Source organism: Castor canadensis, chromosome 1, assembly GCF_047511655.1.
Source record: "Castor canadensis chromosome 1, mCasCan1.hap1v2, whole genome shotgun sequence".
Lineage (NCBI taxonomy): Eukaryota > Metazoa > Chordata > Mammalia > Rodentia > Castoridae > Castor > Castor canadensis.
Window position 1 is genome coordinate 202,140,414 of NC_133386.1, and position 13,346 is coordinate 202,153,759.

Sequence of the window (13,346 nt, forward strand, 5' to 3'; positions counted from 1 at the left end):
GGGGGTGGGAAGGGAAGATGAGACACTAAGAGCATGGGGAGGGGAGTGACTGCACTGGGCCCTATCCTTTCTGGGCCTCTTTTCCTCTCTGGTCCCTAAGGGGTGGCCTTGGTGGTCTCTAAGGTTTATGCATCTCATCCTTGCCCACCCACTACTACAAGCAGTTGGTAGTATTCCTCCCCCCCCATAGCCCACTCTGCCAACCAAGAACCCATAAGCAGAGAATACCATTGCCCTCAGGTGTCTATAATTGGCAGGACCCCCCATTGGAGCCTCAGAAGCTTGAAAGAGTCCCCTGGTTGTGTGCCTCCTGGCCTCAGGGAAGGCTGGACACACCTCAGAGAAACAGGTAGGGGAGGGGTGGAATGAATGGAGAGTTGAAGTCAGGGCTGGGGTCAGAGGTCAGCCACAGGCCTCAGGGTTGCCGCTGCACCTTCCACAGCCATCACCACAATGCTGAGCTGCCTGTGCACCTCAGCCCAAGCTTCAGACCCGGGGCTTGTGTCCTGTGCCTTGGAGTAGGCATTGGCCAGGCCTGGGAACGTGGCAACAGTGCCGGTGCGGGGTGCCCAGAGCACGTGGCTGACAAGAAATGGAGCAGGATGAGAGTCAGTGCAGGGCTAGGCCTGGACATCAGCTGTTGTGCAGACACAAAAGCCCCTACCTGCCCCTGTCTCTGAAGGGAGAGGTGGGGGGTGACCCTCATGTTCCCTCACTGTCTTGGGCTGGGTTGTACTCTGAAGCAGTGAAATTGACTTCTGCCTCATTGCCCAGCCCAACCTGAGGCACCTCCCAGGGCTTTGGGACAGGCTCACCTGTAGTATCGCTCCTCTGGGAAGGCCCGTGGGTTCAGGAACACCCGTTCCAATAGCATCAGCTGGTCATTGACTGCCCGGACCTGCAGCGGGCTGGAGGAGGCAGGACCTGTCAGTCAGTCTGCAGCCAGCAGTCCCACTGCCAGCTTGACATCCTTCCCTGGATGTACCCTGCCCTCCCCACACCTGCCCACAATCCTCACTCAGGGTTGCCATTCTGCAGTGTTGATATGTATTGGTTCAAGGCTGTAGCTGCTGTCTCAAACTTCTCCACTGCAGTCACCAGAGGCCCTGTGGGGGACATCTGGTGGCTTAGTCCTGGGAGTGCAGGGCTCCCAGGGCCTCAATGTCAGGGGCTATCCATACCCAGCCTGATGTTGTGCTCCTCCAACTGGGCCCTTAGACCCTGCTCGGCCATTTGCAGGAAGCTTCGGAGGGTCTCACTGTAGTCACTGATGTTGAGTGGCAGGAAAAAGCTGTCACTGAGTCGAAGAAGCACACTCCCTGCTGTCCGGGCCACTGCTTGGTGGCTGCTGAAACCTGCAGGGAGGCCAGGGCTGGGTCTTAAGCCCATCCTCTTCCTGTCAGTCTTGGAATGCCCCCTACCCCCTCCTTACCAGGGTCCACAAACTTGTCCACATAAGAAAAGGTGTCAAAGGCCGTGTGGTAAGTGGGGTAGATCCGGGCTGAGGTCTTGCTCTGGGGAAAAAGGTGCAGAAGGATTGGGCGTGGGGTGGGAAGGAGGTGTAGCTCCAATGAGCCACGCTGTGTGGGCATTGTCTCTGAGTCCTCTGCACATCCATGAGGTGGATTCTAGAATTTCCACTTTACAGAGGAGGAAACTGAGGCATCACCCAGCTAATAAGAGGCAAAGCTGGTTCTGGTTTCCAGTCTCACAGGAAGGAGGAGCCTAGGGCTTTGGAGGCAGATCCCGGGGACTGAATCCCAGCTGCATCCCCAGAAGCATGGTGGCCATGAAGCCACAAGGAAAGGGTTTTGGAGCATCAACCACGGAGGGCAGGCTACACACTCCACAGCGCTCCTTGCACCCTCACACCAACACTGTGAATCTATTTAGTCAATGCTGAGATAAATTTCCCCTGTCTACATTTTAAGATCTCAATGCTTCTTCCAGTCAACATCATCCTATAAACCGATGGGCAGTGTTTTTTTCCTCTCCTTCCTGAATGATGGATAATATGGGTGTGCAACTTACAATCAATATTTTATATTTGATAAAGTAAGCATGCTCAGAGAGGATAAGAAACTTGATCTAGGATGCACAGCCGGATTCAGGCCACACTAGAGCAGCCCGCAGGATTGGAGGGGCTGGTGGAGCGCAGTACGGAGGTGGGCGTGGCGGGGGGGGTGGATGAGGGAGCTCGGGGTGCCTGCTCACCTGGTCATAGGTGTAGGCGAGGTCCATGGAGGAGATGCCCAGGAAGTGAATGAAGGGGGCGTAGTCGCTGCCGGCACCCAGAGAACCTAGGCTGCAGGAAGGGAAAGGGCCATGCTAGGGGACCCTGCTTCAGCCCTCTGCGCATCAGGTCCCCTTGCCTGGTCCCTGGGCTCACCTGGGGATCAGGCCGTACACTGGACTGCTGCGGTTGAAGTACTGGATCCAGTTGTCGTAGATACTGAGGCCACTGCGACCTGGTGCATCAATCTGGCACAGAGGGGACTCCAGTCTGGGGCTGGCTCCTGCTCAGCCTCTATACCCACTCTCCAGACCTCTGGTTCTCCCACCACTCGCCCCGGCCCCGCCCACCCTCGTAGCCCCGCCCACCCCATAGCCCCTCCCCTTCCCTGAACCTTTTTGGTGGCGGAGAAGATGACACTCTGTACAGGGGGCGTCCCCTGCGCCCGAAGGGTAGCGTTGGCTGTGGGAGAGACCGAGAGAGGACTCTTCGGACCCTGGCCCCTTCCTTTACCCACCCACGCCGGTCAGCCCCGCGCCTGCCAGCCCCGCCCCATACCAAACACCGAGATGTCCACGTTGATGTAGGCCACCGCGCGCTCCTGCAGCGTGCTGAAGAACTCCTGCAGGGGCGAGGCGACCTCAGTTCAGCGCTGCCGCGCCCCGGAAGCTCCTTTCCATCCGCAGCCCTGTGGGGCTCACTCACCTCTGTGAATTCCGTGGAGCCAATGAGCCCAAATTCCTCTGCCCCCCAGCTGGCAAACACGATCGACCTGCGGGGCCGCCAAGTGCCTGCGGAGGGGCATGAAGGGTTGAGGACAGGGTCCCCGGGACCCTGGGGAGGCTTAGGGGAAAGGTTGGGGACATGGGAAGGAGGGAAGAGCTACAAAAGGCGAGGCAGCCTGTGACAGGAGGACCTGGCCTTCTAGAGGATCTGTCCTCTCTGTGACAACCCACCCCAACACCAGTCCCTCTTGGTCAGGTGGTCTTTTCTGCCAGAATGTCCCACCTCCATCATGCCTGCAATTACAAGTCCCCACACTTTATCCTGCCAGAAAAGCAAATCTGAAACTGATGGGACAAACTAAATTGACTGACATGTGACAAAATAATGTCAGGATCATGAAAGACAAAGGACAGCTAAAGAACTTTTACAGATGAAATTTGCCAAATGACACACGCGCTATGTCACTCGGATATAGATTCTGAATCGCTTGATTCGGAAGTCGATCATACCAGAAAATCCTTTTGCCTTACGGATCGTTATTGCGATCAGAGTGGCTCAAGTGGTAGAGTGTCTTGCCTAACAAGCTCCAGACTCTGAGTTCAAACACCAATAAAGCCAAATGAAAAAGGAAAATTTGTAGCGTGGGTGGTAGAAATGGTTGCCCAGCACCCTAAATATACTTAATGCCACTGGATTGAACACATAAAATTTTAAATTGCAGCCGGGTGCCTGTGGCTCATGCCTGTCATCCTAACTACTCAGGAGGCAGAGATCAGAGAGAGGGAAATAGTTGGTGAGAGCCTATCTCAAAAAATCCTTCACAAAAAAAGGCGTGTCGGGGGGGAGGGCTGGTGGAGTGTCTCAAGGTGAAGGCCCTAAGTTCAAGCCCCAGTACTGCAAACATAAATAAATACATAAATAAAAATAAATAAATTGCAAGACTGGGAGCCAGTGGCTCCCAGCTAGTAATCCTAGCTACTCAGGATGCAGAGATCAGGACTGTAGGCTGAATAGTTCACGAGACCCTATCTGGAAAAAACCACTCACAAAAAAGAGCTGGTGGAGTGGCTCAAGGAGTAGGCCCTAAGTTCAAGCCCAGTACCACAAAAATAAATAAATGAAATATAAAATAAAAATTTAAATTGCAAACCTGGTAAATGCTGTTGTTATGCATATTTTGCCACAATTTTTTTTTTTTTGTGGTGCTGGAGTTTGAATCCAGGGCCTTCACCTTGAGCCACTCCACCAGTCCTATTTTTGTGAAGGGTTTTTCAAGATAGTGTCTCATGAATTATTTGCCTGGGCTGGCTTCAAACCTCGGTCCTCCTGATCCCCGCCTCCTGAGTAGCTAAGATTACAGGCGTGAGTCAATGGTGCCCAGCTTGCCATAATTTAAAAGCTAAAAAAAGAAAAAAGGAATCAATATGTAGTGAATTTCCTTCTTTTTTTTTTTTTTGCCAATACTGGGGTTTGAATTCAGGATCTACACTTTGAGACACTCCACCAGCCCTTTTCTGTGATGGGTTCTTTTGAGATGGGTTTGTTTTCAAGAGCTCTTTGCTGGGATTGGCTTCAAACTGCAGTCCTCCTGTTCTTTGCCTCCTGAGTTCTAGGATTACAGATGTGAGCCACCTGCTCCCCTCTGAATTCCCTTCTTCCCCAGGTCTGCCCTCTGGCCCCATTCTGCTCAGACCAGAGCCCTCTCATCATCCTCTTCCTCCCCTCAGTAGCCCACAGAGCTCAGACCAGCAGCCTCTTCCCTCCCCATCCTGGCCCAAGACCTCCAGTAACTCCAAGGCCTGAAGAGAAGGGTAACAAGACCCCTAACTGGTCCTGTCACACGAGCCGCCCCGCCTCTCCATCCTGCTGCTGTCTGGATGAGAACAATCCCCCAGCTTCCCATGAGCAAACTCCAAACTCCCCAGTGGGGCTGCGTTGCTCTGTGGCTATACTTGCCTGCTCAGCCTCCTTAGCTGGGCCAGACTCCTTCCCTGAGTCTGTTTCCAGTACCCTTGGGCCTAGCCCAGGTGGGCCCTTGGGAATGAGGGAGAGGGGGTGGAACAGGGTGTCCTGAGCTCAGGAAGGAGGAGACAGAGACCCTGGACCAGCAGAGGGACCTCACCCTTCTTCAGCAGGGTCCCTAGGACGCGGGAAATTTCCAGGAGGACAGCAGTGCCACTGCTGGGGTCCACAGCTCCATGGATCCAGCTGTCTCGGTGGTTCCCATAGAGCACATAGCGGTCTGGCAAGAGGAACAGTCAAGTGATTGGAGGACAAGGTGTGCCAGGCTGGCTGTGGTCAGGGCAGGGCCTGAGGAGGCTGCGGAGGGAGGGCAGGGACAAGTCCCAGTGCAAAGGGACTCACCAGGCTCCACAGCCCCGCGGATGATCCCCAGGACGTTAGAGGAGTTCCTCAGCTCCAGGTGATTGTAGATACTCACTTTTACCTGGCTAGGGAGGCGATGGGTATGACAAGAGGCTTGTCTCTGTCCATTATCTCCTACCCAATGCAGGAGAAACAGGCCCAGAGAGGGAAGGGGTCAAGATCAGGTAACTTGCCCAGAAGGACCAAGAAAGGCAGGGGGAAGGCTAGAGCCCAGCCCTTGTAATCTAAGACCTCTTTCCCTTGTTGGTCCCTATTAAGTACTTCTTGGGGACATCTTACTAAGTCTGCACAATGACTGAGACACAGACAGGACCAGCTCTCTCCAGGGGCTTCTATCTCCTTACCAAAACAGACCACAAGGAAGTGAACAGGGCCTGAGAGGAGGAGACACCTGGTGGCCAGGGGTGCTGCTGGTGGGGAGGCTAACACCAGCCAGGAGTGAATGAAGCCTTGACTTGGGACCCATCTTGGCAAGTTCAAGGGAAATAATGACTGGAGAGTAGAGAGGGACAGAGGAATAGGGGATACCCCAGGTGATCTTGGACTTCCCCCAAAGAGGACACAGATTTTTTGGGGCCAGAGAGGGACTGAGAGAGAGAAGGAAGAAGAAGGCCAGTCCTTGAGGTGGGAAGAGGGAAAACCCAGGGAAGCAAAAGGGAGAATTGGGGAAGGGGAGAGAGAGGGGCAGGAGATCCAGCTCACCTGTCTTCTGGGAAGTTTCCATCCGACAGGAAGCCAGGTCCCAGTTTGTACACACAGCCCAGCGCCCCCTGCCAGGTAACTGGGGCAGAGGCACCACCGAGGTTACTGGGGAAGAAAAGGAGGCCCTTCAGTGCATATGGGTTGGTGTTGGCCTTTGCAGGCCAGCCCAATGGGCAGGGGACCCAGGCATTGGCTCACCAGAGCAGGTCCTTGGCATCCTGGAAGCCAATGGGCTGGGCAGGAATTGGGGGAGTTCCAGAGATGTTGTTAAGGTCTAGGCGGAATGAAGAGTGGAAAGCTGGAAGGTAGGGGGTGAGAGGATCCCCAAAATACTTAAAGAAGGAGCCTCGCTCCACTCCCGAGGGAGGCAGGCCCCAGGAGTTCGGGAAGGTCTCATTGGGCAAGCTCCGCCCGTCGTTGATGTCACCAGGGTCCGTGTATACCAGCACCCCAACAACCCCATGCTTGGCCGCATTCACAGCCTGCGGGAGACGGAGGAAGCTATGTGTCAGGCAGGGATGGGACAACCATGTCTTCTTCCTCTTCACCCCCCTCCAGATGGAAGCTAGAATTGCTCTATCTTCCCATGGGTGAGATAATGTTTGCACAAGACTTTTATGGCAGTAATATCTTTGACCACAAAAGACTGTTGGACATAACCAAGCCAATGCCTATCAGGGGGTCTGATTAAATAAAAGGAGATGGAATGCTATGCAGCTATATAAAAGAACATGTTATACAGGCACACACATGTTCATAGGAGCATTATTCTCAATAGCCAAAAGGTGAAAATAACCCATGTATTCATTAATGGATGAAAAGTAGTATATACACACAATGGAATATTGTGCTGCCTTAAAAAGGAATAAAGTTCCAACACACTTCAATGAACCATAAAGACATGTGACATGTGGCTATGTGAAATAAACCAGACACAGAAGGCAAACATGCTGTGATTCCACTTTAGGAGGTATTTAGAACACACGTGAATTACAGGGTCAGGAAGGAGAGTTGAGGTAACTGGGCTGGGGGTGCAGCTTAGTGGAGAGTGCTTGCCTAGCATGAGCAAGGTCCTGAGTTTGATCCCTAGCACTACATCAAAACCAAACAAAACAAAATGGTAAACATGATAACTTTTATGACATGCATATTTTATTATAGTAAAAACAAAACAATGCCCTTAAAACAAAGAAAAAAGATTCATACACGGTGCCACACACCTGGAGTCCCAGCCCCCTGGAGGCTGAGCAGTTTGTGCACTGATTTCCAGGATGTGAAAAAAGCCCAGCTGGAAACAGTGGGCTGCTTTTATGTGAAAAAGCCTCTGTGGGGCTCGGAGGCATAAGAATATGTGTTACATATGCTTCTTTTGAAAGAAAACCCTGGATGGGTTTATAAGCTAAGTGGGGAGAGTGGTTAGGTGTTTGGAGGTTGATGCCAGAGGAGAACTTTTTCAATCAATACCCTCTCTTTTTAGAACTGGAATTTTTCTTACTCTTTATGTTTTTGGTAGTACTGGGGTTTAAACACAGGATCTCACATTTGCTAGGCAGGCACTCTACTGCTTGAGCCACTCTGTCAGCCATTTTTGCTTTAGTTATCTTTCAGACAGGGTCTCCAGCCATTGCCCAGGGTTGGCCTCAGACTTCAATCTTCTTACCTAAGTCTTCCAGGTAGCTGGGATTACAGGCATGAGCCACCATGCCTGGCCCTTAAAACTGGAAATTTTATAATCTTATTTCCACTATGATTGTTCTTCTTTTTTCCTTTTACCCATATTTTTCTTTTTGTCTTCCCTCCCTGATTTTTTTCCTTCTTTTTCCCCTCTTCTTCCCTCCCTGCTCTTCTCTTCTCCTTTTATCCTTAGCTTTTATCACAGGCACTTTCCAAACAAAAAAAAAAAACAAAAAGAAAACACTGATAAAATATACATAACAGAAAATCTACTATCTTACAATCTCAAGTGTCTGGTTCTGTGTCATTAAATATATTCACATTTTTGGGCAATTGTCACCACCCTCCATCCATGGGACACTTGTCATCTTGCATATCTGAAACCGTCCCATTGAACACTAACTCCCCATTCTCCCTCTCATTCTGAACCTTCTTATATTTATTTTTTTAAATTTTTAAACCATAGACATATAACACTAGGGTCTTGCACTTGCTAGGCAGGAGTTCTATTACTTGAGTCACACCCCCAGCCTGGAAAATTTTTTATTGCAAGCAAATGGAATGTAGCCGGTACCAGTGGCTCACGCCTATAATCCTAGCTTGTCCAGGAAGCAGAGATCAAGAGGATCAGGGTTCAAAGCCAGCCCGGTAAATAGTTCTCGAGACCCTATCTTGAACAAAACCAACACAAAAAAGGGCTGGTGGAGTGGCTCAAGGTGTAGGCCCTGAGTTCAAACTCCAGTACCAAAAAAAAAAAAAAAAAAAGAAAAGAAAATGGCAGGGGCTGAGGCTACAGCTCAGTGGCAGAGCATGTGCTTATGCGTGAGGCTCTGAGTTCAATTCCTAGCACACACACACACACAAGAACAAAGAAGGCAGGAAGGGAGGGAGGGAGAAAAAGGAAAGGAAAAGGAAGGCACATGGGGGCAACACAAAGAATTTATTTTGAATATTAAGAACTATTTCAGAAAACAAAAAAGAAAGAAAGAAAGAAAGAAAACTTTTTAAAAATAAAAAGAAATATTTCAGGAAGGCTTGGAGTTCCGGAATCCCAAAGCTGAAAGGTTTCCCCATCCCTTTACTTCCTCAGGCTCAGAGAGGTTATGGGAGGCACCTGAGGGCACACAGCCCATCTGTGGGGTAAAGTTCTCATAGGAACACAGATCACAGCTGACCTGATCTGTCCCAAGCCTGTGGCTTGGCTCACCACTAGACACTGGCTGCCTTTCCCTCCCTCATTTCTTCCTGTCCACAGCTGGCCCTTCTCCCACCCAGGCCCCTAGATGGGGGCTCCTCACCTTGGCCCTGCGCCCAGCACCCCCATAGCGAGTCAGAGCGATGGTGCCTGTGAGGTTGACGCCCTGTGACTGCAGCAACTTGAAGTCTTCTTCTGTGCCTTGATTGGCGTAGACAAGGAGACCCTAGTCCCAAGAAGGGGGAGATCCTTGGAGCTGGGTGTAGCCAAAGGCAATGGGGGAAGGGATAGGAAGGCTGGGTAGCAGGAGGAAGGATTTAGATTTGGTTTCTCCAACTCACCCAGAGATGTAAGTACCCTGTAACTGGTCTGACCTTGAACAAGGGCCACTAGAGTTTATTGAATGACTAGCAAAGGGAGGAAATGAATAGCAAGGGAGTGTGGAAATTCAGTGAAGGGGGGTGCTGAGCCCCACTTAAGATGCCCCTGGGTCAGAGTGGGGAGAAGCCTGGGCTGGAGCCAGGAGGAGCAGGGGGAGGGGGTTTCCAAGCCCACCTGCGGGGTTCCAGGAGGACCATAGGCAGCGTAGGGCTGCACCACATCGGGCCCTGTCTGCTCTCCGGTCACGTTCTCCTCACCCGGTTGGAAGGAGTAGAGGATGTTCCCATCGGAGTTCACTGAGGAGGGAGGCAGAGCCAGGGCTGGACCCAGCAGGACCCCCACCACCTCCAGGCTTGCCCTGATTGGGCAGGACCTTACCAACTTCCACGAGGTTGGGCTGCTCCTGGCTGGGGAAAGACAGCAGCACCTCATACGTAGAGGTCACGGCCGAGTCTAGGCCTGACTCTGGGTCCCTCCAGCGCTGCAGCAGCAGCTGCACCAGTTCCTCGTCCCGGGGAGTGGAGGCCAGGTGCGGCTCCTTGGAGAGTTCCCTGCAGGGTGGACAGGAGGGGACAGGACCCATGTCAGGGAGGGCCTTTGGCCAACAGGGGGCACCGGCAGACCCGCCTCTCACCGAAGGTTCTCCCGGATCTTGCTGGCATCCAGCTGTCCCATGACAGTCTCAAGGATCTCCAGGTCCAGGTCCTGGGGAGTTGAGGTGCTGGGGGCTTTGGGTATGGCAAAGTGGCCCAGGATGATCCCCAGCCCCAACAGGGCAGCAGCGCCCACCACCAGCCCTAGTACCTTTGCCCACTGCATGGCGTGGAGACTCAGCCAGCAGGGCAGCCCTGGTTGGGCTTCCTTATAGATGGGGTGTCAGGCCTGGTTAACCATTACCACATGGGTAGTGCTGCCCTTTTGCCCCCAGTAGCAGGAAAGTGAGGGGACATCCTGAAGTGAGGGCGAGGAGTTGTCACATGGACCCCATTCTGCATGGTTCACCTGGAAATGACCTCTTAGGGCACCAAGACAACGCAGAAACATCGAGATCCAGAAAGGGAACAGTCTCACCCAGGGTTTCCCCTTACGACAGACACCATACCAAGCCTAGGACTCAGAGCTCCTGTGTCTAGTGCAGGGCCCTGTTGACTGCCCGACGTCACCACCTGTGTCTTCCTTAGTGTCGCTCTGTCTCTGGCACAGCGAACCCTATCTGCTTGAACAGACTTTGAATTCAAATTTTATCTTGCTAGACAGAAGCTATGTGACCTTGCACAATTCACTTAGCTTCTCTGAGCTTGTTTTCCTAGCTGTAAAATGGGGATGGTAGAGGATCTACTTCACAAAGCTCTGGTGTTGTGACGAGTGCCTGCCTAGCCTTGAGTACCACCAGAAAAAGAAAACAAAGTTACTGTGGTGCTGTCCTCATTAAGCAAGATGGAATCTGTAGAAATAGCTAGCATCTGGTGTTCAGTGGAGGCTCAGTAAATTGCAGCCACTCCTCCCTCCCCTTCCTAGAATATAAAGCCTGGAGCTAAAGGAAGAAGGGGACCCTAGTAGAATGTCTTGTTGCTATCCTTAAGGGTCCCTGCTTATGGCAGGAGATGAGGCTCTTGGAGAAGATATATCACGAAGCCCATACCTCCTCAGCAGGGTGACTTTCTCCTCCATCCCCATCCATTCACTCTCCCTTCTGTCCATCCCTCCACCTGTCCACTTTTTATGCATTCCCTTCACTTATACACATTCACTCGCTCAACTCCATACCAGGTCCATGCCAGGCCCTGGGGAAGCAAAGTCCAGAAGGAGAGACAGTTTTGATGAACGTGACCTTGTATCTTATCAGAAGCCCATCGGTGTAGGGAGTACAAGCCTCCCTTATGCCAAGGTCAGCTGAGGAAAATACTGAGGCAGCAGCTCCACCCATTCACAGAAGAAATCAGAGGATATGGGAAGTCAGCCAGGACACCTGGACATCTGGAGATGTGTGACATCTGAGCGGGTGACTTTGCTGTGAACATGGTTGACATTTGAGTGTGTGAACGTCTGTGTGGGTGACACTCAAAAAATTGGTCCAGGCTGTTGGAGTCAGTTGGTGTCTACACTGCCATAAGCACCTTGGTCTACTTCCCTTCCCCCATCTTGCCAGATGGGCAGTATGGTCCTTCCCTAAACCTTCTAGACTGTAAGTGTTGATGGAAATCACTTTAGGTAGCTAAAGTGTATGAGCACCTGTCTTCCCATCTTCTTCCTGTGACCGCTCTGGCCCAAGAGTTCTCCCAGGGAACGTCACCCTTCCCACTGCCTCCCCTCTGCTCTTCTACCCTTTCCTGTCCCTCCTGGCCCAGCCTGCAGCCCTTGGAGCCCCAACAATGCTCTCCCCACCACACCAAAACTCCACCGGTTCTGCACCTGCGCCCCTGCCCTTGACTGTGCCTGCAGCTGGAAAGTAGGCACAGCCTCAGCAGTCCCTTAATTCCGCCCGGCCGTCATCTCACTACCTGGGCTGGACCCTCACTCTCCCATGCCCCTCGATGACGATTTGATACCCCTGCTCTCCTCTCAAGTCTGACACCTCCCCACGGCACTCTTAACCATGTTTCTCCAGTCACTGGGACTAGAGGCAGCCAGAGGGTAGGTCCCCTCTCCAGCTCCCAGTCCTGGCCCATGTCCTAGGCCTTTCCTGTTATTATGCCTGAATGGTTGGCAAGGCCAGCCTCTACTCATGGAGCACTGAAGCCCAACCCCTTCACCATTCAAACATGGTCTCTCCACTCACTTTTTCTTTTGAAATAGGGTCCTCCTGGCCTCAAATTCACAATCCTCCTGCATCAGCCTTCCCAGTGTTGGGGTTAGAAGTGTGCCCCAGCACTCCAGGCTCACTTTTTCCTTAGGTCATTTCCAGCTACCACTAACACCCATTTATGGTGGTTAGTACCACTCTTCAAAAAAATACCTTGGCTGGGTGTGGAGGCACACACCTATAATCCCAGCTACTCAGTAGACACCAGGAAGATTAAGGTTTAAGGCCAACCCTGACAAAATTAGTGAGACCTAATCTCAACTGGGGAATCATGGTCCAAGGCTGACTCTGGGCAAAAAAATATGAGGACCTATCAGAAAACTAACTAAAAAAGCAAAAAGGGGCTGGGAGTGTGGCTTAAGCGGTAGAACACCTGCTTAGCAAACTTGAGGCTCTAAGTTCAAATGAGTACTACCAAAAAAAAAATAAAAAGAAAGAAAGAAAGAAAAGAAAGAAAAAGAAAGAAAGAAAAAAACCTTAATTCTACTTGCTCCTCCAGCTACTGCCCCATTTTCTGCCCCTGATAAAACTCAGAAGTCCAGCTAGGAGCGTGGCTCAAGTGGTAGAGCACTTGCCTAGTAAGCACAATGCCCCGAGTTCAAACCCCAGTACCAAAAAAAAAAAGTAACACAGACCTTGCTGGGTGCCAGTGGCTCATGCCTATAATCCTAGCTAGTTCAAGCGCCCCCAGTATCACAAAAAAAAAAGAAAAGACTGCTCTTCGGAAGGCCAGCTTTCTTCTAGGTACTGAGCTGTCTTCTCCTCCACCTACCTGGCAGCATTTGTCAGAGCCAATCACCCTGACTTCCTTTGACACTAGGTCTTTTGGCATCTAGGATAATACTTGCCTGCTGTCCTTCAACCCCTTGTGATTGTTCCATCTTGGCCCCTTTAATTGGAATTCTTTTCCTCTCGGTTTTGGAGGAAGAGCCCAGGGCTCGGGCCTTGGCTCTCTACCTACACCCATTTCCTAGATGACCTCCCCCAGCATCATGACTTTAAATACGGTGCTGGCCGGCCCCCACGACAGCCCCTGAAGACACTGTGGCTATGACAGTGACTTTCAAGGTTAGATTCTAAAAGACTTCAGACTTCCATCTGGCTCTCTCTGGTGTCATTTGCCAGGTGCCATGTTGTGAGGCCACTCAAACAGCCCTGAAGACAAGCCACATATGGTGCAGAGCCCAGGCCTATCAGCTAGCACCATGTGAGCCACCTGGGAAGTGGTCCTCCACTGCCAACATGTT

The 13,346-nt window shown here is 51.7% G+C and overlaps 1 protein-coding gene across 1 annotated transcript; it reads right to left on the reverse strand.

Moving 5' to 3' along the window:
• Positions 1-6: 6 nt before the first annotated feature.
• Naaladl1 (N-acetylated alpha-linked acidic dipeptidase like 1) lies at positions 7-10,652 on the reverse strand. Its single transcript, XM_020164783.2, has 18 exons — positions 9,931-10,652; positions 9,675-9,847; positions 9,471-9,592; positions 9,019-9,141; positions 6,245-6,528; positions 6,047-6,151; positions 5,324-5,409; positions 5,082-5,201; positions 2,939-3,024; positions 2,792-2,855; positions 2,628-2,695; positions 2,390-2,481; positions 2,215-2,305; positions 1,433-1,514; positions 1,182-1,355; positions 1,019-1,106; positions 816-908; positions 7-582 (listed from the first exon to the last, which is right to left on the reverse strand). The coding sequence occupies exons 1-18, from the start codon at positions 10,113-10,115 to the stop codon at positions 396-398; spliced, it is 2,223 nt and encodes a 740-aa protein (XP_020020372.1). The 5' UTR covers positions 10,116-10,652; the 3' UTR covers positions 7-395.
• Between the last annotated feature and the right edge of the window lie 2,694 nt (positions 10,653-13,346).